At 45.6% G+C, this 25,189-nt stretch overlaps 3 protein-coding genes across 3 annotated transcripts; 2 read left to right on the top strand and 1 right to left on the bottom strand.

Moving 5' to 3' along the window:
* The first annotated feature begins 8,351 nt into the window (after positions 1 to 8,351).
* Positions 8,352 to 9,619, top strand: LOC133905117 (NDR1/HIN1-like protein 13). Its single transcript, XM_062346833.1, has one exon. It carries the CDS (start codon positions 8,520 to 8,522, stop codon positions 9,408 to 9,410), a length of 891 nt encoding a protein of 296 aa, XP_062202817.1. The 5' UTR covers positions 8,352 to 8,519; the 3' UTR covers positions 9,411 to 9,619.
* A 4,810-nt stretch (positions 9,620 to 14,429) lies between these two features.
* Positions 14,430 to 17,539, top strand: LOC133905107 (glyoxylate/succinic semialdehyde reductase 2, chloroplastic-like). Its single transcript, XM_062346823.1, has 12 exons — positions 14,430 to 14,815; positions 14,897 to 14,993; positions 15,095 to 15,160; positions 15,599 to 15,674; positions 15,771 to 15,826; positions 15,931 to 16,015; positions 16,161 to 16,221; positions 16,466 to 16,518; positions 16,619 to 16,689; positions 16,784 to 16,856; positions 16,966 to 17,070; positions 17,179 to 17,539. Exons 1-12 carry the CDS (start codon positions 14,734 to 14,736, stop codon positions 17,344 to 17,346), a joined length of 993 nt encoding a protein of 330 aa, XP_062202807.1. The 5' UTR covers positions 14,430 to 14,733; the 3' UTR covers positions 17,347 to 17,539.
* Positions 17,540 to 17,656: 117 nt separating this feature from the next.
* Positions 17,657 to 23,677, bottom strand: LOC133905099 (ATP-dependent zinc metalloprotease FTSH 5, mitochondrial-like). Its single transcript, XM_062346811.1, has 7 exons — positions 23,375 to 23,677; positions 22,691 to 22,778; positions 22,057 to 22,317; positions 21,147 to 21,383; positions 20,946 to 21,070; positions 19,043 to 19,519; positions 17,657 to 18,967 (listed from the first exon to the last, which is right to left on the bottom strand). Exons 1-7 carry the CDS (start codon positions 23,399 to 23,401, stop codon positions 18,050 to 18,052), a joined length of 2,133 nt encoding a protein of 710 aa, XP_062202795.1. The 5' UTR covers positions 23,402 to 23,677; the 3' UTR covers positions 17,657 to 18,049.
* Positions 23,678 to 25,189: the final 1,512 nt, after the last annotated feature.

The raw sequence follows: 25,189 nt of genomic DNA, 5'->3' as shown, positions 1-25,189 counted from the left end.
CCAATGGCTGGAAGACCATACAGGAGCCCTGCAGGTTTTGGATTGTCTGGTCCGAACCACTGTTTAGAGTGTTCAGATAGTTTTCCCTGTGCTGTCACGGTGAATAGGCTCTGATTGTTCCGTTGTGCTCGTTAGTTAGGCTTTCAAAGCGTGGGATAGCCTTTAGCATGACAATTCCCTCAGCAGTGACCAGCGCCCTACCCGAGTGGGGACTTGTGGCCTTGTGGTTGCTATCTCGAGCCGTTTGTACCTTTGACATTGCGCGAGCTACGGTCCCACACTGTTCAAGAGCCCTTGGCAATCTGGTTGGGTTAACTTCCTTGTTACCAGATCCTATAGTGGCTGTCGAGCGTTGTCGCATGTTGTGGTCAGAGAGCCACTCTGGCGGGGTCCGTTGCTAGTCGTGAAATCCTTCAAAACATAGAGTCTGGTATTTTGAACTTTAAAAACTTACAAATTATATTCCACGCTCCTCTAGAAGGTTCTGTAAAATAGAGAAACATGCCCATCTCTGAGCAACCCTACACAAGAAATTACGCAGCATGACGATGTTCCAGGAGTTGTGTAATTCATGACTGTCCTTTATGGCTAGCTTGATCGCACCAGGCTAGGTGACATCGACCACTTTGCAGGGTCCTTCCCACTTGAGGAGAGTTTATTCTGACCGGTCTTATTTTGAATTTATCAAAGGACGAGGTTGCCTACGATCAGTATCTGCTCTCGCACTTTGTGGCTGTGATAGCGTCTGAGGCTTTACTGATATCAGGCAGCTTGAATTAGAGTAAGTTCACGAAACTCTTCGATCAGGTTTACATCATCCTCTCGTCACACCAACTGGTCATCGTCCGAGTAGTTGGCCAGTCGAGGCAATTGAAAGGTGATCTCAGAGGGAAGCATTGCCTCTGCGCTAAAAACAAGGAAGAAAGGAGTTTTGGCCATAGCTCTACTGCAAGTCGTTCATAGTGACTAGAGTAATGTGGGTAGTTCGTCCATGCAGCATCTTGAATAGCTTTTAAGCCGATCAAAAACCCGGGTTTTGATCCCTTGCAGTATCATCCCATTTGTCCTTTTGACCTGTTCATTGCTCTGTGGGTGTGCCACCAACCCATAGCAAACTTTGGTCTCGATCTCTTCGCAGTAGTCCTTGAAAGCTCTACTAGCAAACTGACTCTTGTTGTTCGTAATTATACGATTTGACTACCAAACTGCACTACCAGCCCCTGTATGAACTTAATCGCTACTGCGGCGGTGATGCTCCTGATAGGCTCAACCTCTATCTACTTGGTGAATTTGTCGACTGCCACGAACAGGAATTCAAAACCGCATGGGGCTTTAAGGAACGGTTCCACGATATCAAGCCCCCCCCAGACAATGAAAGACCAAGAGAGTGATATAGTTTGTAGTGCTTAGGTTGGTAGGTTGGTTTGTCGGCTATGATATTGACATGATTCGCACAGTTTTATTAGCTCGCAAGCATCCTAGAGGATAGTGTGCTAATAAAATCCTTGTCAGAACGCTTTTCTAACTAGAGCACGGTACGAAGCGTGGCTACCACATATACCTCTATGGATATCAGAGAGCATTGTGCTCCCCTCTTCCTTAGTGATGCATTTCAATAAAAGGTTGTTGCTTTCTCGACAGTAAAGGCGTCCCTCTACCAGGAAGTATCTACGGGCTTCCCGCGAGGCCTTTTCTACTGACGCATCATCGTCAGGGATTGCTCGATTCTGAAGGTAGTCCGAGATTTTATCCATCTAGATCGTACCTGAATCGAGCAGGATGATCACATGATGGCCATTCGATATCCATAACACTGAAGGAGGCGTTGCCTCCAAAGGTGTTGTCTCTGGTGCTCCATTTCCAAGTGGAGCATCCCCTTCACCTTAGCCCAAGACCACGGTGGATGATCGTGTGAGTTTTTCTTCAAAGATTCCGACCAGGACAGGTTCACGAGAAGAAGTTAGATGTGCCAGCTCATCGGCTAAGAACTTGTCCTTGCGAGAGACATGCTTGACTTTGAAACCGAAAAAACATCACTCCAGTCTTCTCAATTCGGCGAGGTATGCCACCATTATCGGATCAGAGCATGAAACTCCTTACGCACTTGGTTAACAACCAATAACGAGTCCCCTATCGCTAACATGTATTTAATCTCAAGTGCGGAGGTTGCTCGCATTCCAAACAAGAGGCCCTCGTATTCCGCAATATTGTTAGTGGCTGGAAAATATAATTGAACTGCGTACCTGAGGAGGTCGTTGGTTGGTGAGGTCAGGACAACTTCAGCCCCTGCTCCCTTCAGCATGAATGATTTGTCGAAGTGCATGGTCCAGTGCTCATCTGCCTTTGGTCACTGTACCTGCTCGGGCTCAAAGGATGACCACTCGGCCACAAAATCGACCAGAGCCTAAGACTTGATAGCCGTTCCAGGGATGAACTAGAGATTGAACACCCCGAGCTCTACTGCCCACTTCGCTGTTCTTCCTGCTGAGAATTTCTCTAATCGGGAGCTAGGAGATCACCTTGATTTTATGGGTCTGGAAGTAATGTCCGAGCTTGCGAGAGGCCGTCATAATGGCCTCTATCATCTTCTGAGCATGTGGGTACCGAGCCTTCATATCATGTAGGACCTCATTAACGTAATACACTAGTCACTGAAGACATTCTCGCTCAACAACCAGTACCATGCTCGCGACCTGTGGGGTAGCTGCAACATAGAGCAAGAGCTCGTTTGATCGAGGTGCGGTCAATACAGGAGGGGAGGAGAGATATCTTTTTAGATATTGGAGGGCCGTGTTCGCTTCTGAGGTCCACCAGAAGTGGTCGCTTTTCTTCAAAAGCTTGAAGAGCGGCAACCCCTTCTCTCCCAGCCTTGAGATGGACCTGCTATAAGTTGCCACACATCCTGTTAGTTTCTGGATTTGTTTTAGCCTAGTTGGAGATTTCATCCGGCCGATGGCTTTGATCTTGTCAGGGTTTGCCTCTATTTCTCGACTGGAAATGAGAAACCCAAGCAACTTTCCTGATGAAACTCGAAATGTGTACTTCGCAGGGTTTAACTTCATGTGGTACTTTCAAGGGTTGTCAAACATTTTTTGGAGCTTCACGATTAGGTCATCCCTGATTCTACTATTTACAACCACATCATCAACATACGCCTCGATATTTGTACTAAGTAGTGGTCAAAAAATGAGCTGAATACAATGCTGATAAGTGGTAACAATGCTTTTTAAAACAAAAGGCATTTTTACATAGTAAATGACCCCGAAGGGTGTTACAAAAGCAATCTTCTTCTTATCTTCCCTATACATGCTAATCTAGTGGTACCCTAAGCAGACATCTAAGAAGTTTAGAAGATCACTGCCAGCGGTTAAGTCAACAAGCTACTCGATGTGGGGTAGAGGGAAGAGATCTTTCGGGCACGCCTTGTTGAGGTCAGTAAAGTCGACGCATATCTTCCACTTACTATTGTATTTTCGGACTATGACTGGGTTAGCCAGCCACTCTGGGTATTGTATTTCTCAGATGAAGCATGCTTTTAGGAGCTTGTCGATCTCCTTACGAAGTGCTTCCTTTCGATCGACTACGAACCGATGTTCTTTTTGTTTGACTGGCCGTGCGTCAGGTCACATTGACAACATATGCTGGATCACGTTCCTGTGAACTCCGGGCATATCAAAAGGACTCCATGAAAAGACATCCGTGTTCGCCCTGAGGAAAGTGATGAGCGTGAGTTCTTATTTGGGGTCTAGATTGGCCCCTATCTAGACCATCCTGGTTGGGTCGGAGTCGTCAAGGCATACTACCTTGAGCCGCTTGTCCTGGCTGGTGGCGACGCGAACCTTCACCGGGCGAACACTAGGCGTAACGTTCTCTGGCTGTGAACCGGGAGTTAGCTCAACCATGTCAAGGCTCCTCTTGTCACAGTGCGTGGCCATCTTTGTGTTGCCAAAGATAGTGATGGCCTCGGTTGGACCAAGGATCTTGATTGCCTGAAACATGTAGTGGGCGACGGCCATGAACTGGGGCATTGTTGGTCGCTTCAGGATCACGTTATAAGCGGTCCCTATGTTCGTCACATCAAGCAGGACCTTTTTGGTCCTAAAGTTACTTGGCGAGCCGAAGGTGATAGATAGCTCGACCTGCCCCAAGGGCTTAGCCGAAGAGCTCGGGGTAATCCCAAAGAAGGAGGGAGACAGTTTCAATGCCCTCCATGGGATTTGCACGGCGTCCAGCGCATTGGTGAAAGGGAGATTGATGGAGCTCTCTCCATCGATCAGCACACGATCAAGTCGGATATTCTGAACGGTGGGTTCGATCACAATAGGGTAGTGACTAGATCGCTTGATACTCGTAAAGTGGTCAGCCTGACTGAAGGTAAAGGGCACCTCCGACCACTTCAGACGCGGGCTTGGGCCCAGCGTGGTCGTCCACACCTCCCGGACCACCGACTTGTATTCCCTGTTCGAGAAATATGTCGCGGCGCCCCTGAAGATGTGGTGGACCATGTGATCGGCCTACTAGTACCTTAGTGCCGACTGGTTGAGGTTGGCCCCATCCTCACCATCCTTGTCATGCCTGTATTTATGCTCTCTAAGCTCCTTGTCGACGATGCCCCGTATGACCTTACACTTAGTCAGGTCATGGGCATCTGTGTGGTGGATTGGACAGTAGTCATGGCCCTTCTTCCCCTCCTTTTTCTCAAAATGTTGGCGCGGTTGGCCAGTCTGCTCGACCACCATGATGTCAGACGGTCCTTCCTTGCATTTGCTCTTCCTTTTCTCCTTCTGGCCAACCCCTTTAGAGGAGGCAGGCTGGTCAGAATTCATTCGTGACCTGGCATCAATCTAACACTCTCGGGCCTCGGTAGCCTTTGTACACTTGTCCGCGAGCTCGAAGAGCTTGGTAGTGGCTTCTCGACCATCTTTGGGTCTCTAGCCCCTCTCTTGAATCATATGACCACGATTTCACTCATGATCCTTGGAATGGTATTTCGATGCTCGGTGAAGCACCACATGAAGTCTCGCAATGACTCATCTTATTGCTACCTGACATGGTACAGGTCATCCTCGACCCCGGATCGGGTATATATCCCCTAGAAGTTAGCAACAAATTAGTCGCACAGATCCTCCCAGGAGCGAACCGACTCACGGGGGAGGTTTATAAGCCAGGATCGGACTGAACTGGTCAAGCAGGTAGGGAAGTAGTTGGCCATGACTTTCCCGTGGCCTCCCGCGATCTGCACCATAGTGGTGTAGATCTATAGGAACTCCTCAAGGTTGATCGAACCATCGTACTTTTCGGCTATGACCGGTTGGAACTTGTCCGGCTAGCACACCTCTCACAGCTGGGTTGATAGGGCATTGCACTCCGTTCCATAACAGGAGTCACCCGCTGATGGGCGATAGCGCGTGCTCAGGGAGAGAGATGACGGTCACTCAAACATGGAGATGGGATGGAGGAATCTGACGCCTCCCTATACGGGGGAGGCGAGTGGTAGGGATGTTTTCCCTTTTTCTGCTCTCAATGGGCGTGGGTCCTCCTGCTCGAGTAGCCACTGGCGCTGGATCACACCGCAGAGGTTGCGTTGGCGCAGAGAGTCTCACATGTTAGATGGTTTTCTATCCCGACACGACGGGGGTATCCGAGCGCTCCCCGTTACCGAGGGAGGACGGGATATTTTTTGTCATGGGGCCTGTCACGATTCTTAGCGATTGCGACCTTCACCAGTCCTAGCGACGGACATGGTGTTTGCCGCCACAATTTGACATCGGGCAAGAGGGCGAGGTCACACGACCATGACGCTACTGGTGAACCCTTCGATACTGCTACCGGTGGGTGGCTAAGAAACATTCATACGGTATGCAGATTCTATGCAGGCATCATGGTCTCATAATCGAGTTGCCGAGCACGAAGTCGTGAGGGGGGGGGGAGCCTCGAGAATTTGTTCGGCGTGACGACCTTGGTGACAACGCTTCTAAGGACTGCGTCCTCTGCGGTGGCTCTTCCAGGCGACACTTTGGTGGTTAGGGTTATGCCACAACGTCCCTGTGTCTAGCACCGGTTTGGTTCCCCTCTGGGCACATGGCCTGGGGATCATTGCCGACACCCAGAACATGGGAGCATCCGCTGCCCCTATTGTATGAACTGTCATGCAAATTTTCTATTGAGTCTCGGAGCCTTCGGAATCCGATTTGATGTCCCATAGCTAGAGCAGACCGGGCTCATCTGGGTCGTACCCCATGACGAACACCTCGTGGTGACAAGGGTCCTCGGAATGAGACTCAGCGGTTGTCATGGATCCTGCCATAGGTAGCCCAATCTAATCTCCAATACTTCCCGAAATGCAAAAAAACACCCCTTACCTGGCGCGCCAACTGTTGAGGGTTAGTCCCTGACAATAATTCCGAGGTGTACTGGTTGATGGGCGCATGAACAACACATGCGGTGTGCATGTGTTTGTGATGAATTCAAGAACATAAGGGTTATCCAAGTTCATGCCTCTTGAAGGATAACAGCCTTACGTCCTATGTATTTTGTTATCAGTGTTTGTAAACTGGTTACCGATGAATCCTCCTTTCGTAGACATGTTCTCCTATTTATATACAAGAGAAGAAAAACTTACAAGTGGACCCTTTTCCGCTGATCCATACCTAGCTAGATGTACTTTTCTCAGACCATCATTGCGCGGAGTATGCGCGCCGCACCTTGCGCCGGTGGTACTGCAGGGCCCGTCCCATCCTCTTAGATGCATTCACTCTTATTTTACCTCGATAGCCCTACCTGTCCCCTCGCTATGCGCCGCAAGCTCACCTACCAAGTCGTTTCGTCCCAGCCTTTCGTGAGTCTGCCTACAAACTCGTCTACTTGTATAGTCGTTCTGTAGACCCTGTCCTATCTGTTGCATGATGCTAAGTCGGTCTGCAACACCCCACTCCGTAGCAATTAATGGTACGGAACGGGGCACTGCCCATCTACTATGACCACGATTTTGTTCGCTGGAGGAGGAGCCTCAAGAAGGAAAATACTTAAGTAGATATTAATAAATGTGACTAGTCAGGTTAGATATGGATGCCCCACGATCAACAAGAGTTGATCGTGGGATCACATTAAATCGCAAGGAGGTTGGTCGCGCAAGCATCGCGCTGGTTGTGCGAGATAAGGACTGATCGCGTGATAGGTCAGGGTTAAAAAATATCCTTCGCCGAATGCCATATCCCACGTGTGACCCGTTAGTTAGAATGCTCTTTTACTCAATACTCTGACACTGATGATTGCTTAAATTTTCTTTTATTCTTGAAAAGGTTGTGTGAAGTGGAAATCATGCTTTTCCCGTTAGAAGAAATGGTGGAAAAAAAATGCCGCACCTATTCTTTTACTGAAAAGAAAAGTATAGGCAGTTCGCTTTAATAAATCAGGTATAAGATGTGCACGTCAAAGCCTAATTTCCTTCGCTATGCTCACGTTATCTTCTTTTTGGCGTCATCGATCACACGACCACCTCACTCATTTATTATTGCCTAGGTGATTATAATTTTACTTTCTAAGTTATCAAGACTTTACGTCTTTTCATAATCTTTTATTTCAAATAAAAAGGATGTTTATATGGACGTCATCCATATTACCAATAAATTATCAATGTCTTCCTTAGTTTCTCATATTATCGCGTTGGCAACGTGCGTCACTACTTTATTACCACGTAAAACTCACAAAAAATTATCATTCTAACCATCCATATATCATACCATAAATGCGAAAAAAAAACCATCCGAACCTTATGTCATTTTATTATTTAGAACTTTGTGAGAAATCTAGCCACCACACATGTATCCAGAGTGTTACAATTCAAACCCAACAAACTAAAATATTTTTCTGACCCCACGAGTGCACTCATAGATTTAAAGAAGCACAAATAAAAGGGTAAAACAATCAAAAAAGCAAGGAGAAACGAAAGATGAAATGCCAGCAAAAGTGCAAAAACCTCACCTCATCGCTTAAAAAGACCAAAAGCAGAGTGACCGTAACAGAAGCTAAGACTGTCCCCAACAATATTCCCTTCATTTCGTTCCCTTTCCGATTCTTTTCTCCATTTTCATTCTCTTTATTTCCTCTCATCTCCAACAGCTTCCCTTCGAGAGGAATCGCGAAGGAAAAGGAGAGAGAATCCTGTGCTGGAGGGAATGACTCTGAGAATCTCTTCACGATGGAAACCGTAAAGGAATTCGTTGGAGCGCTGAAAAGAACGAAAATCCCATCGTAAAAGAATTTTAGCTCATGAAAGAAAACCGTTGAACACAGTGATGGGTGAAGTGATAAGTAGCCGCTAGAGGCCTAGAACAGCGAGAAAAGAAAAATGAAAGAAGCACACAGAAAAGAAAGCATATATAAATGCCCCCAACTAATTGCGGCCCTCTTCTCCGCGTTGTTTCCACCTCAGTCCCAGCAAGCTCCTTTACTCCTCATCCGGTCGTCCCCTTCATTCCTCCTTCCCCACCAAGCAGCCGAGAAGCGAAGCTGAAGCAATGGGCGACCGGGCGTACGCGCCGGTCTCCAAGCCGGTCCCCGTGCGCGCCACCAACGGCGCCGCTAACGGCGTCGGCGGGCCGCCCCGGCCCGCGCCTCCTCCCATGGTGCCCGGCCGCGTGCCGCCGCCGCCGATGTACCGCCCCAAGCCCGCGCAGTCGCGCCCGCCGCCGCGGCGGCCCCGGCGGAGCGCGCGCGGGTGGTGCTGCGTGTGCTGCCTGTGGCTGACGCTGGTGCTGGTGGGGCTGGTGTTCCTGGGCGCCATCGCGGCGGGGGTGTTCTACGTGATGTACCACCCGCAGCTGCCTACCTTCGCCGTCACCTCGCTGCGGCTGGCGACGCTCAACGTCTCCGACTCCGACGCCGTCACCTCCCGCATCGAGTTCACCGTGACGGCGCGCAACCCCAACGACAAGATCGCGTTCGCGTACGGCGACATCGCGGCGTCGTTCGGTGCGGACGGCGCGGACATCGGCGACGGCGTCGTCCCGGGGTTCCTCCACCCGGCGGGCAACACGACCGTCATCCGCGCCGCCGCGTCGGCCTCCGCCGCCACGGTCGACCCCGTCGTGGCCAACGCGCTCAGATCCAAGAAGTCCCACGCCATGTCCGCGGAGATGGACTCGAAGGTGGGGTTCCAGATCGGGCGGTTCAAGTCGAAGCGCATCAACGTCCGCGTCCTCTGCGCGGGGTTCTCCGCCGGGGTCGCCAAGCCCGCACCCGCCCCCGCCCCGGAGCCGATCGTCGAGGTCGCCGCCGCGCCGGCGCCGGTCCGTGGGCGTGTGCGGTCACCGCGGTCGGTCATCCGGACCTCCTCCGGCGGCGGGAAGATGACGACGACGGACGCAAAGTGTAAGCTCCGGGTCAAGATCTGGATTTGGACGTTTTGATGGGGAGGTGGATTTGGGCGGGTGGGGTGGGATGGGGTAGAGAGAAATTTCCTTTCAACTTTCTTCTCGCTTCTTCTCTTCACAGCAGTAGAAGTGTATGTGGATTTATTGGAGTATAGTTTATATGGTTTCCATTTCGCCTTCTCCTTTTCCATCCATCCTCCAAAATTTTCCAATCTGCTAAATTCATGATACTGCAATTCAACACTTGAATTTTGCTATTCCGGGTCTAATCCCTGCACACATCAGAGGACTACGTACTTACTTACTAGTCCACACCACACTGTCAGCAAGACAGTAGCTGGAATAATTAATCACAATTATTCACAGTGATCTGTGCTCTACAAGCAGTACAAGCCTGGGGTAGCTGCTTGGATTTGGATCTGGATTTGGATTTGGATTTGAATTTGGTTTGGTTTGGTTTGGTTTAGTCTGGTTTAGTTTGATTCCATCCGCGCGTGTCGGTGGGATCGATTTTCCAGCTAATGCTAGGCTAGATTTCCACCCTTTTAGTTCGAGGGTGGTGGATTTCCGGGTCGCTTTCCGCGGCTCCCAACTCTCCGCTGGAGGCTGACGCGCGGGCCCACGTGGAAGCGGGACGCGCGAGAAAGGGGGAGTCCGCGTGGCGAGGGGATAGGACGTGTGTCGGGGAGTGGTCTCTCTTTCGTGGTGGGGGATGAGCGAGAGTGAGAGGAGAGAGAAAGGGACGCCACTAGCTAGCTAACGAGCGCGGAGGAGAGAGAGAGATGGAACAGTGTGTGACGCTGCTGCTAGTGGCAGTACAATTTCTAGAGTGAGAGCCGCCCCGCCTGGCGATGGATGGATGAGCTGAGCTGACAACAGAAGACGCGCGGCGCGCATGGGAGAATTAATTGGCTCTAGTGGGTGGGTATGGGTGCAAGGGAAATTGCTAAGCGCACATGTCATAACGGTAATATGCGATCTGGCTCTGTTGTATGTTTATTTTATCTCTAGGTCCTATTTGGTACGACTCAAATTTATCAGTTTTTTCTAAAACGTATTTTATTTAAAAAAACTGCTTATTATTTCTGAGAAAAGTGGTTAATTTATGGGTTTATTTTTTAGCTTCTTAGCCTACCAGCTTTTTAGAAAAAACCTTCTTTAGTCAGTTTATTAGTTTTTAATTTATTTTATAAAAAACTGTTTATCAGAAAAATTATAAACCAGCGAATAAGCCAAACGATTGTTTTAGTTTCCAGCTTCTCACACAAGCTTACAGAATTAAACTATTATCAAACAGGGCCCTAGTGGAAGATAAGTGTCGATAAAGCTTGTCCGGAGATGGGTAGTGGAGATATGAGACGCTTCATAGACACGCTTTGATGCATGTCTACACGTATAGATATATTTTAATGGATATATTTATATTACACATCTACTAACATAGATTATAGACATATTGTATAGCAACATTTTGTTGCGTGTAACCGTAACGTAGAGACGCTTTTGAAGATAAATTTACATAGCATCTCTACCGATATAGACGTTTTTATAAATACATTTATATTATGTATCTAGTAATATATACACGTTTTATAGATACATTTATATTGATTGGGAGGTAGAGGAGGTTGCTGGTTCTGAAGGCCTTTACAGCTATTGCTTGAGACGTGGTGGAAACGTATCTAGAAGCGCATCTAGACAATTGTGACGTGAGAAGAGGAAACAAAACAGTCGTGGATGAACTAGCTTTGATGCGTTTTCTGAAAATGTGTTAACAACCGTGTCTACAAGAGCCACTATCCAAGCTGTACGTACGCTATCAAAAGCCTAGTAACGAGAGCGTATCTAGCACCCAGTTTCGTTGTAGTGTGTGTTTCCAGATTTAGGGCCTATATGGAACAATGGAAAAGAAAGGAACTAATATTATTGTTTCAACTCCGTGGGAAAATCGCCATTTGTTTTAGGTGAATGGTACTATGAAATATACTACTGACTTTGATTGAGCTGCTCGCTCGATTCATATAAATTTTAGAGGAAATCTAACATGAAATATATCGTGTGTATTCATTTTTTACTTTGTGTTTAATAAATTGTACCTCAAGCTACTGTTGTGTGTACTGGTGGTAAGTGCAAATTACGCTTTTGTCGTATCTGTTTGTCATACTCGCCGAAATATAGTTTTAATACTCTGCAATCCTTATTCCGGCCATTGCCAAAGCACAGTTTGCTGCTCTTGTCGAGGAACATGAATGCGCGGCATGGAAGACGGAAGTGTTAAAATATTCCTCCATTGGTTCCATGGAGCTCTGAACTAATGAAGTTCAAGTACTTTTTTTTTGCGAATATGAAATTCAAGTGCTTACTTGCAGAGATAAACATATTAGTATAAACTTATCTTATGGGCGACAGCTCAAATTTCGTTTCACTTGCTAACAAATTAGGAAGAACAATAGGTGGAAAATTTTAGGAAATGTACTTAATCTAGGAGTAGTACACAACACAGGTGGTGGGCAAGCTGCAGTAAACAAATCAAAAGACCCGCCTCCCATACATGCCGGAGCGGAGTCAGTCAAATGGCACAACGTCTGGGTTTGGACGAGGAAGATGTGAAGTTTTGTTAATCCATGCATGTGCAAACTCTATCGATTCCTTCGACACAGCGAAGTCATGCGGGAGGGCCGATCTTCTTTCTCCCCCTAATTCACTGATGAAAGAAATTCTATAGAACCAGATATTTCAAAAGACCTTCTCTTCTAACATGATACATGTTCTCATTTTTCTCTCTTATGCACATGCCAACCGTTATATTAGAGAAAAGACAGCATAAATCTGAGTCTCATGAAAATCTTTCTGTTAAAATTTTATAGAATTTCTTTCCATTCACCGAGTGCCAATTGTTAGAGGGCTTGATCCTTCCCGCCCTCCTCAAGATCTGCCGCTGCTTTATGAGAATTAACAATAGTGGAATACTCTATTAAACAGCGGTAGCCGTTTCTTTCTTGTGGTACCACTGCCACACCACTTGTAGTCCACACTGCAAACGGGCAGGGGAAAATAGAAAGAAAATGCTGGAAATCACCAAGGAAGGGCCCTTGTCGTCGTCGTCTCCCTCCTCCCACACATGAGTTGGTTCTGCGCAATTCCGCCCACCACCCTCCTAATTTGAGCGTTCATGAGGCTTGTTCATCATGAGCAACGAACCTCCACAAGATCGATGGTGTTTCATACCTTCTTTTCACCTGGATTTAACACTGGATTTATTTTTCCCTCGTGTCATACAGGGAAGGAAACTGAAACGAACGAACTTGTACGATGTCTATTTGAAGATCCTAAGGTATACTTTAATGGTATAAATAAATATAAATGGTGGAGGTCATGTGGGTAAAGGGGAGCTCTGATTGTTAGGTATTCCCCCAACATGTACGATACAAACAAGCTCCTCCCATTTCTTAACTAGTCGAGATTAATCCGCATTATATATTAGAGAAATGCCAACGTCCTTCAGGGTGGATCCAGCAGCAGTTTTTTACCGCAATAAATCCACTTGCACCTACGTGGAGGACACCTGTGCGGTGGGGCCCACAGAGTTGGTAGCATTCTTTAGTCTGTATACAACTTAGATGAACCGTAGAGATTGCCATCACACTACCCTTTTTTTTTAAGTGGTAGTACTAACAAAGAGATATTCGATGTCACAACAGATAAATAAGTAATCAAAGAGATCTAGAAATTTGATCCAAGTAAAAATGCTGAATGTTATATATTTCGTAGAGTAATTATTTGACACGACCATAAACTGTATGTATTCTTTAATGTAGTTATACTTGAACTGTTTTGTTTATCATCAATATCCTAGCGAAATCGGCACACATGTTGTCTGGAACACGGCTGGGTTATAACATGAGAAATCGCTATCATTCAATCAGGGCGATTCTTTCTTTCTCAAATGCCTTGTTTGAACTATGAAACACAGACTTCGGGAAACATATATAGTTACGACAGGGCATGCAGTCACCGAAGGAATCTCATGAACAATTAAATTACCCGTGCACCGAAACATATATAGTTATCCTGATGCGTCAAGAAATGGCGGCCGTTCGTTCGTTGTGATGCATTCGAGAACGAGATCAGGACGATGCACACACCTACTCACGCTCGTACGTCACCTTTACATCCACACATATCTATATACATATGTCTAATCATATATCTAAATAAAATTAGAAATGTAATCTATATAGCATGAGCACGTTATTAGATATAGAAACGGATAAGATACGAATCAAATAATCCACTTTTCATATTGCTATCCATATTTTAATACGAATATGAATAAAATTCAAATATCCTTGAATGTGAATACGAATCGAATAGTTCGAATCTAAATCCGCATTTGAATATCTACTCGATCGGATTGTATGTAATATCCTACACCTTTAACGACAAGAACTTTTATTTTAGTGTGTAAAAAATTCGTTCACATTTAGAATTACTGAAATTTTAGAAATTTTGTTCAAAATTCATGTTGGAAATTAAAATTTAGTTAGATTTCACTAAAATTTGATTGAAATTCGTTCAATTCTGAAATTTCTAAAACATTAATGAAATTTGGTTCCTTGTTGGCGGATACAGATATTATCCATTTCTATATTCGAATTCAAAGCAATTTGGATATCCACATTTGAATCCAAATCTCGAAAATGAATTCAGATAAATTCATTTTAGTATCCATTTTAAAAATGAATATGGATACGAATATCCATATTCGTATTTTAACAGATACGAATATTAGATAATTAAGATACATGCTATTCATTTTTTAACCCTACCCTGTGTTTTCACTGCTGATCATATTCACATGTGTATGTATTGTTCTTCTTCTCGAAATTTAATTCAAAAAATACGAACAGCTGCGAGTCAGGTGACAAGCACGTAGCAGATGTCTAGTTTTCCCAGGAAACGGGCAAACATCAAGGGCCGGATCGTACGGACTCGAATGAGTGACATCATGACATGCAACCAAAGCGGACGAGCAGCAGCGGGCATGCGATGCAGTCAGCCACATCTCATCTCCTGTTCTTCACCTCACCTCGTCATCGTCGTCGTCGTCATCATCACAGATCAGAGGAAAGGCAAGGCTGCGGAGGGAGTGACGCCACGCGACGGGATGGAATAATCACCGGGCACAGGAGGAAAGCTGCCGTCGGACCACCCGCCGGTGGGGCCCGCCCGTCCAGGCCAGGACGCCTGCGCACCCAGACCCCGAGCGCGAGAGCCGAGAGCAGACTGCCAACGGCAAGGGACCAAGGCGCGCACGTGGCTCCCGCCCTTATCCCTCTCGGCATCCCCCCAGCCTGCCATGGCCGCGGCCGCCTTCCTCTTCGCCCGGGCGGCGCCCGCGCTGTCCCGCCGCCTCGTCGTCTCCTGCGCGGCCGGGCAAGGTCTGGTTTTCTTTTGCCACACGTGAGGTAGCTCCTACTCCAGCCGCGGCAGGCAGGAGCTTCATGCGGATGCAGATGCGGATGCAGGTGCCGGTGGAGCGGAGTTCCAGGGCAAGGTGGGGTTCTTGGGGCTCGGGATCATGGGCGCACCCATGGCATCCAACCTCGTCAAGGCCGGGTAATTGACCACTTCCCTTGCCTTTTAAGATTTCATCCGGAGGCTGCAACGATGGGTGCAGTGATGACAATTGGTTACTCTTGCTCCTCTGCATCCTGCAGGTGCGATGTTACGGTGTGGAATAGGACCAAGAGCAAGTGCGATCCTCTCCTCAGCCTCGGTGCCAAGTACGCCTGCCATTCTCAACATAATTATAAATACCCGAGCAACCGATTTTCCTCCATGCGTGCGTACTAATCACACTGCGATTAGTTAAATTGGTGAGACATATTTCCTGATGACTGAATCTGCAACGGCAAATGCCGGTTCACTGGCTGGAAACCTTGAGCTAGCTGTTCATTATTCACAATGCACATTTCCTCCCCAATGTTCCACCTTGGCTTGTTGTTTGCTCTTTACTCCCTCTTGGGAAAGGCTCTGTTTTGCTAAAATTCCACACAACAGGAAACCAAATCCTTCCTTTACAGCTTGGATGAATTTGCTGTGATACTAGTACTAGATAGTTCCTTGCTGTTCATGTTGACACAGAGAAAGGGTAGTACTTTGTTCAACAAAAAGATGTGTGCAGCACTTTGCTTGATACAAGAGAATGCTGCGTCCTGCAGGTACGAGCCTTCGCCAGCCGAAGTCGCATCGTCCTGCGATGTGACATTTGCGATGCTTGCTGATCCGGAGAGCGCGGTATATGCTTCCGTTCAGAATTCATAATACACTTTTCTCTGTTCATGAAAACTCACATGACAAACCTAGTCATGCCTGTGCCGGTACCTACCACAGGCTGAGGTTGCATGCGGGGACAATGGAGCTGCAGAAGGGTTGGCCCCAGGCAAAGGGTAGCTAACCTTGCTCTGAGACAAAAGCATCAGAGAGCCTGGAGCAGATGAGGATGCATGACTAGATAACATTATCACTGATCTTGCTTGCCTGTCACTTGCAGGTATGTCGATGTGTCGACGGTTGATGGTGCTACATCTAAGTTGATAGGCGAACGTATTACAAGTACCGGAGCATCTTTCCTTGAGGTAGTTTCTGGTCCCTGCCATTGCTTGTGTCCTTCTCATCTTGTATGGAACTGTTGATTCGCTTGTCGATCTCGATGTATCAACAGCAATGTAATTCCAATGCCTGCACTGTTGCTCCAACACTAACTTGATAACTTTTCAGTAGGCTCCAGTTTCAGGATCGAAAAAACCGGCAGAAGATGGGCTGCTGATCTTTCTTACTGCAGGTAAACTTGTGCCTTCGTGCTTGTTTTTTTTTTTTTTGAACATGCCCCCCTTACCCGGTCTTCTTTGGAGACCTTTTTACGGGGGATTTGCGACACTGGGGTTCAAACCCCGGTGGGCTTGGTTGCAACCGGCAGCTTTGCCACCAAGCTCCTTGCATGTTCGCCTCCGTGCTTGGTTTTTGCAAAAAAGCAGCGGTTAAATCCTTCTTTTTGGTACCTGAAACTGTCAATGCGATTGCCCAAGGTGACGAATCCTTGTATAAGAGAGTGGCGCCCCTCCTTGATGTCATGGGGAAGGTTGGTATCTCTTTTCTGCTAGAAACAATTCAGTTCAATTAGTCCGTCCTCAAATGTTGTATGAAGGAAATGTGCTGATGCTTTTCTTACCTGAAACCAGTCAAGATTTTATCTCGGGGATGTTGGCAATGGTGCAGCAATGAAGCTCGTGGTTAACATGGTCATGGGGAGGTAACAAAGAATCTAATTGACATTGCACTGATTTCAAGTAACCTACTTGGACATTATATTGATTTTTTCCGACCCTTTTGACAAAATACTGCAGCATGATGGTCTCCTTCTCAGAAGGGTTGCTCCTGAGTGAAAAAGTCGGCTTAGACCCAAATACTCTCGTCGAGGTAATTCTCGTAAAAGAAACAGAAACAATCTGATTTCCACAATGCTGCAGTGGTAAATAGTTGAATACCATGGAGAAAGATCTAATATAGGATCCTTTAATCCTTCCAGGTTATTTCACAAGGTGCAATTAGTGCCCCCATGTTCTCCCTGAAGGGCCCATCCATGGTTAAAGTTGCATATCCAACTGCCTTTCCTCTGAAACACCAGCAGAAGGTAGCACCTACTTGCTTGTCCATGTATTCAGCAGTGACGAACAGTTGCATTTGCATCTGACCCGACCTGATCCTGAGTTACTGACGCTAAGCCAACAACTCATGGCAGGATCTGAGGCTTGCATTGGCCCTGGCAGAATCGGTATCCCAGTCCATTCCCACGGTTGCAGCTGCGAACGAGCTGTACAAGGCGGCGAAATCGCTCGGCCTCTCTGACCAGGACTTCTCAGCGGTTATTGAAGCGCTGAAAGCCAAAGCGCAGAGCTCGCAGCAGTAGGAAATGTGCTTCATGAGGAAGTTGAAACTTGCAGCAGCTGCAACCGTAGTTTTTGCCTTCTAATTGATCACGAGGAAGTTGAAACTTGGAAGTTTCTCTCAAGATGACTACAGAAATTTTTGCTTGTTTTGCATAGACTGAACAATAAGAATGTTAACTGATAATACAAGGCCTGCAAGTCAGCAGCACCACATGTACGTGATCTAGAAACTGTTGTTGCCTTGTTGATCATAACATGGTTAGTTAACACCAGAGCCACAGAAAATGGTTGTCAACTTGCTAGACATACAGCACAACAAATGAGCGTAGGAGGGCAGAGAAAGAGACTCAGCAGCTGCCACATTGTATTCAAGCGCACAGGACACCTTATCCATATTTCCGAATGTCATCCACTTTATGCTCTGTTAGTACATAAGGCGGATTGAATGCCGACAATTATTAGGATGTAAACAACAGAAATCGTTTGGGATGTGGGTACAAAACTGATTCAAGCACCGGCTAAATGTGCCTTCTACAATGTGCGATTTTTTTATGTTTTTTGTTTTTCACTTGAGGGGCACGAACAGTAGCTTACACACAATCAGTATGTTCTATTCTGCAGCTGTATAGCATACTCCTCCTGAACCTCACCAACCGTCAATTGCTGGAACAACCTGCTAGTTTGGTGAATATACACAGTGCAAACCGGTTGATGCTCCATATGCTAAGACCCGATACCAGCTACCCCCTTGGCTTTGGTTGCAGCTTGCTGCGCTGCCACAGCGGCTGCAGCTGCTGCCACTGCCGCTGATGCAGCTGGTGACGCAGGGGAAGCTGATGTTGCTGGGGTCTTCTGTGGTGCGTCAATAGCATGCTCCTGCTGCTGTTTGTTATTTACCTGGGCCAATATATTCTTTATCTGAGCTCCGGTGAGGGTCTCATGCTCAAGAAGTGCATTGGCTAGAGCATGGAGCTCCTTATTGTGTTTTGTGAGAATAGTCTTTGCGTTATTGTATGCTTTCTCCAAGAAATTCTTCACCTCCTGCTCAATCAGAAGTCTTGTTTCCGAGCTCATGCTCTTTCCATCATCCTCGTAATTGTATGAAACAAGGCCGACCTGCTTGCTCATACCATATTTAGTAACCATTGCTCTTGCCATCACAGTTGCCTGCTGGAAGTCGGATGAAGCACCAGATGTCACCTCACTATCCCCAAATATAAGCTCCTCTGCCACACGTCCTCCCATGCAGATATCCAAATTTGCCAACATCTGTTTCCTTGACACACTAGTCTCATCTTTTTCAGGGAGTTGGGCCACCATTCCAAGGGCCATCCCCCTGGGCACGATGGTAGCTTTGTGGACAGGGTGGGCACCTTCTGTGTGGATGGCAACAAGGGCATGCCCTCCCTCATGGTATGCCGTCAATTTCTTGCATTCATCAGAGATAACTGCTGACTTCCGCTCACTACCCATCATGATTCGGTCCTTCGCATACTCAAGATCATTCATTGTGACAGCTTTCGCACCATCCATGGCAGCCTTAAGAGCAGCGACATTTACCAAGTTAGCAAGGTCTGCACCTGAGAATCCCGGCGTTCCCCTGGCAATGATCATCAAGTCCACATCATCACCCTTCAAGACCTGCAATCATGCATAAAAGGGTAAGAGAATACATTTAATCTGGATAGCACAGCAACAAGAGTTCTCAAGAATTACCTTTGACATATGGGACTCTAGAATTTGCCGCCGGCCCTGAACATCTGGGTTGGGAACAACAATATGACGGTCAAAGCGCCCAGGTCTGACTAGGGCTTTATCTAACGACTCAGGGAAATTGGTTGCAGCGATGACAATTATACCCTCGTTCTGCTTAAAGCCATCTAACTCAACAAGCAACTGGTTCAAGGTCATCTTCATGTACTGTTGATCCTTTGGATTCCTGCTGCCACCAATTGCATCAATTTCATCAATGAATATTATGCAAGGAGATCGTTTTTTGGCTGCAGCAAAAAGGTCTCGCACTCTTCGAGCTCCTACTCCCACAAACATCTCTTCAAACTCACTACCACTGCATGAGAAGAAAGGAACACTAGCTTCACCAGCAATAGCCCTCGCTAGCATGGTTTTCCCAGTGCCAGGAGGGCCAACAAGCAAGACACCTTTTGGAAGTTTTCCACCAAGACGTGTGAAGCGCTGAAAACATGTGGACATCTTGTGAATATCATAACAAATATATGGAAAAAAATCGAAACAACTTCATGCATTATCTACAGAGCAAAGATGAGCTTAACAACTCAAAACAAAAATATATGAAAAAAAAACGGAGGTACTCCACAAACTATCAACATTGCAATGAGCTCATGCCATTACAAAAGCAATTAAAAGGGTATATCAGTGATTAACTAAGTAATGACAAGTCAAAGTCAGTCTATTCTATAGTCACCAGAAACCCGGGTCGACGGGTCGGGGGTCAAGGTCGAGGGACAGCTGGGACGTGGTTCGAGGGTGTCCAAAAATATGGGTCGAAGGGGGTAGTGTTCTCTAGTAGTCTGTTCAGAACACCGAATGTGACACCAATTAACACGGGTCGATGAACTATGATAGGCCACACACAAGCAGAAATAGAATATCTATCACAAAGTTGGAAAAGAAAAACAAAAGAAAAGAGAAGGAAAGAAGAGATGGGCTGCCATCTGTTGGCCCATCAGCCCCATTTAGCCCACCTAACGTACTTGCCCTAAGCCTCTTTTGTTCGCACAGCTAACGCACGCAGTCACCATCATCTCTTTCCTCCTCGCTTTCTCCCTCTGCTTCCACACGAAACAGCACCGCCGGCAACAAATCCATCGCTGCTGGCAGCATCTTGCACTAGCAGCCAGCAAAATCAGTTGCCCTTGCCTCCTCTTCTCTCCGGTACTCTCATATCGCTGGAGACCCCCAATTTGTTTTGGTTGTGCCCCCACACCAGCTAGTCCTGTCCGCCGCCGGTGGCTGTAGTCCTCTTCGACGCTGGCCACCTCCCGCATCTTAGCAACAGCAACCTCTCTATGCCCCTCTCCCCGTTCCTCACTACATCTCGTTCCATGGGATGTGTCCCTGCAGCAACCGGGTGGTGACCCAGCCAGCAATGGGACGACCCTGTTCGTCTTCGACCCGCAAATTGGGACGATGGTCAAGGGTTGTGGAACGCGGCTTTGACCCCGAATCCTGTGAATATGTTCTATTCAGTTGACATAAGGACCGATGAGCTGGCATATAGTTAATAATGCGAGGAAGAGCACAGCTGACAAAATCAAGCAACAAGACCAAACAGTATAAGCAACAATTTCAGAAATATGAGAAACAGTGTCGTGTCAACAAAGATATTGGTAGATAAAGTTGAGTTTGTCCAAAAGCAACATATGACTCAAGAAAATAAAGAGCTTCACAGATGAATGTATTGCAGGATAGTTTCACATCATGGCATGGTGAATTTCAGAGCACTAAGGCAATGGAACCTTCTTCAGTATTAATGGTCTATTACGCAAAAAGGTAACATCTAAACCACCAAGTATCATTGTTTGAATTGAGGAAACTGTACATCCAAGCTGCTAGATACTAATGATTAAGAAAGATTTACCTTGGGGTCTCGGAGATAGTGAACTATTTCCTCAAGTTCAGATTTGGCTTCATCAACCCCCTTTACATCACTGAATTTCGTACTAGACTCCATGCTTGGTTGAACCTCTTCATTCAGACCAAGGCCTGCATTCATTTCATAAATAGTTACTGGAATGAAGTTCAATTTAGAAGAGAGTACAAATCTTTCACAAAATCAAACCTTTGCTGATTCCTCTATCCTCGATGAGAGCCCCGATGCCGGAAATTAGAAGGAAAGTTAGTGCAATGCTTCGGAAAGTACGCCACAGCTGATCCTTAAATTGACCTGTTTCCGCTGTAACCATGTGAATAGGTGCATTTGCAGTGCCAAGAGTTCCATCTTTTGTCACTTGACCAGCACTATTTAATGCTGGAACGCTAACAAAGCTTTCTTCCCCCCTTGCAGAAGCAGCAGCACCTGTATAGATAATGCATAAGTGGAGTTTGAAGCCAAGTTAATCAAAGACCAATCATTACTAACTGAAGAAATGCTGCCCAGGCTTCATTAGAGGAAGTTTTAACTATAAACTCATTTATGCAGAAGATTCAAATTAGTTTAGCCAGGCACACAAAGAGAGTATTATACAGAGAACGGGTTTCCCTGAATCTTACTCCAGATAATCAAATGTGTTTGCCCACATATAAACAGGCACTCATCGTAGTAAAACCCAATGGCCAAGAATGTGATAAACAAATAAAAAACTACACATTAAAGTAAATCAAAACTAAAATAGAGGATGAAGCTTTCTTTGGCGGAACATCTACATGCTATGAAAGAAGATTATGTATTCATTTGTTAACTGCTTTAATATGTCACGTAAAAAAATGTAACAAGCTGTATTTACTTGTAAGACTAGATGATAAATTAAATTAGTATACAAGACATCAGGGTCTACTAGCTTGTTAAAGACAAGGAGGTCGAATGCATGCATAATACAACAATGCAACCACTATACATGTGTTTGGCACGATGTTATCTTATTCGCTTTTTAAATTTTAAAAAAAAGTACTAGCAGCATTTCACATGCAACACAACAGAATGCAAGATTTATTAGTCATGAGATAGATAAGATGTTTGAGGACTTTGGTACCTCTCTGCAATGTTTTAAGCAAGGTGCTATCATCCAGCCTATCAACCCTTACAAGAGCTTTTACATACTCAGAAAGTGCTGAAGGATTGGAACGCAATGAAGGAGTGTTTTCAAATATTTGTATAACACGTTCTGGGTCACTTCTGTAAATCTCTTTGAGCAGAGAAGTTCCGCTTGGTGAGTCTAGGTCTCGCACCCGGCGCGCAAGGCTACCAATATAGCTTGACTGATACCTCTCTTGTAAGTTTCTAATTCTGGCACCTGCGATGAGGAACAAAACAATACAAATATCAAACAACAAGGTGGAAAGAAATTTTAGTAATAGACGGGGATAATGGCAAAAGTGACACTGGATTAAAGAAAGTAGTATAATAGACTCATGAGTCATGAGGGCCAAGGCAGGCACCGTAAGTGACAACTAACTACTTTATAAATGGAAAATAAAAGGGCGAAGATACATTTAGTAAGTGAAAGGTTAGATGGCAAATGATATGGAAAATCATATATTTGAGCATGTTAACATTGAAAAGTTGCAAGTACCACACAATTAAGTGTTTGTATACTAATAGACTAATAATAAAGACACGGACGGCAGTTGATATCTACGCCAACGTATTATGCAAAGTCAGTATACCTGCAGTGATGTCACTTCTAAGAGTGCCCATAGGGGAGGAAGCTATTAGTTCATTGTAGATTGCATTTGTCGGTCGGTGCCTTGCAATCTGTGACAAGAAAAAACTGCATTAACTCAAGCAAATAGCTTCCATTAATACACACACATCAACAAGAAGAATAGAACAAGACAAAATAGCAGAGCAAATTATCACATTGCAAGCAACAACTGTTCCAGCATCTCTCAATATTCAGCACAGCAGTTCTTATGATCACTTCCTCAAGATTAGCTTCAAGAAACACAGGATACCTACAACATAGTAGACGACATCTGGACTTAAATCTAGTGCTTCCTATAAATTCTCATACAGGTTATCACACCAATCTGATGACCCACTATATATACTAAAAGAAGGGAATCCTTTCTATCACTAACTGAAAATAGTAACTATTTCAAACGTAAACTGGATCACTGTTAGGTCAAAACCAGTAGGCCTATCGCCTACATGTTTCAACAGCCGAGACATCCACACAGGCAGCTCCCAAGATAACTATATCGACCAGACGCACGCGCTGGTCACATCCCCGAGTCCCAAATCACGCAATCCCCAATCCCGCCCACTTCCAATATGGAAGCTTTGAACCCCAAACCGTATCCTCCTACAACAAGAAAGCGCAGGAAAGAAGAAAAGATCGCGAGGCGCACCTGGGTGAGGACGCGCCGCCACGCCATGGGCCCGAAGCCCTAACCTTGCGCCGGCCGGCCCCGCGAGATCCCGAGTAAGAAGCGGCCAATCAGGCAGAGGTGGGAGGATTGGGCGGTCGGGGCAGACGGACAATCCCAACGGGGTGGCTCGGAGCCGCGCGTCGGCGAAGGATTCGGCGGCGGCAAGGCAGGGTCGCGAGCGCGAGGAGTGGAGGCGGCGAGGGCGGCTCAGGTCACGCGGCGCATGGGAAGCAGGGAAGAAGTGGAGGTGAGGCCACGAGGCCGTGGTTTTCTTTTCTCTTCTTTTCTTTTTCGCCCGGAGGAGGAAGCTCCAGAATAAAGAATTTAAATAATAAATTACCTTTCGATTGTTTTTTTTCAATTTCCTTTCGGGAAATTAATGTTTTTCAATTTACTTTATTACCACGGGCCGGGCTGCTTCCTTTTAGCCTAGCTGGAGAGTCCCGGTGAGAGTTTTTAACTTTTTTTTTACTATAATAACTTCATTCGTGAAGGTATGACATAGAAAGCGTGCAATCAAACCTCTCTTACCTCGGCCCTCGATTATTAAAATTGTTTGGATTGATCATATGACTATGGACATAGGGCCACTAGATTTGATGTGAAAAATATTTTCACAATATAGCAATTTTAATTTTTTATTATAATTTAAATATAAAAGTAGTAGTTAAAGTTGCATATTAGAGACCACGTTGATACCTAAACATCGTAATATGCGAGCGGGAGAGTACATTTTCATATAAAAGGAAATTTCTACCCTCCAAATTGGTCTGGTATCAAATTTAATTTTGAGTTTGAATATTGAGTTTAATTCCAAACAATATTTCGAGTTTGAAATTTGAAGTCCAATTATAAAAATATTGTAAAAATAAAAATGTCTAAAACCACCTATCAACTGGGCTGCTAGGGGGGTTGGTTTCCTACATGGCCCTAGCTTAGTTTGTATTAGTGAGCTAGGCTTATTTGAGTTAGGTTGTGTGAATATAGTACTATTTATTTGGTTGGTTGTATGTGCTCAGTCTGTCTGAGAAGATATTATATTTGGTTTGTCTGTATTGTATTTGATTAACTGTATGAGTATATATTGTATAAGATTAAAATAAAAAAATAAGTGTTAACATGATATTTATTTTGTATAAATACACTTTACATTACTTAATTTATCATATTAAACCTTGATACAATTTAAACTATATTAATATAAGTTAATACTCATTAATCAACGTTAATACCATTGTTAGTTGAGTGTATACCTACATCCCGCAAGCCTGGCTCCAGAGAAACCTAAATTATGTCCATTTTCATAGAGCCATGCCCGAAGGAGCATTTTGTATGAGTTAGGTCTGAATGAAAACACCAACCAAGCAACTAAATTGCCCAATGTTACATCCACTCATACGAGCCAAGGCAGAAACCAAACAAGCCTAAAGAAAAGAGACTAAATTAAGGATCGGAGAGGAAGAGATAGGCGCAGAGGCGGTGCGAACATGCGCACTGTGGGTGCGATGTGGCAACTCTGATTCGCCAGCACGTTGTACTTGCTGTGCAGGAGATAGTCTGCCACGTTTACATGTAGATCAGCCTATCCCGGTAGGAATTGGGAGATGTATTGCTTTTAAATACTTGTAGTCAGTCTTTGAGTATGTACAATGAGAATGTTTAAAAGAGGTGCTTACTCAAAAAATGGTTTATTTTTCCCACCTCATACGAGGTCGGTGCTTATAGGAAGGAAAGAGATGTTAAGTTTGGTTCAGGTGTTTAATGCGTGGAACAAGTACTTATAGAACTAGTCTT

The sequence above is a fragment of the Phragmites australis genome, chromosome 2 (assembly GCF_958298935.1).
Source record: "Phragmites australis chromosome 2, lpPhrAust1.1, whole genome shotgun sequence".
NCBI classification, from domain to species: domain Eukaryota; kingdom Viridiplantae; phylum Streptophyta; class Magnoliopsida; order Poales; family Poaceae; genus Phragmites; species Phragmites australis.
The sequence above is the reverse complement of the archived record's forward strand: the minus strand, read 5'-3'. Positions and strand labels throughout refer to the sequence as shown.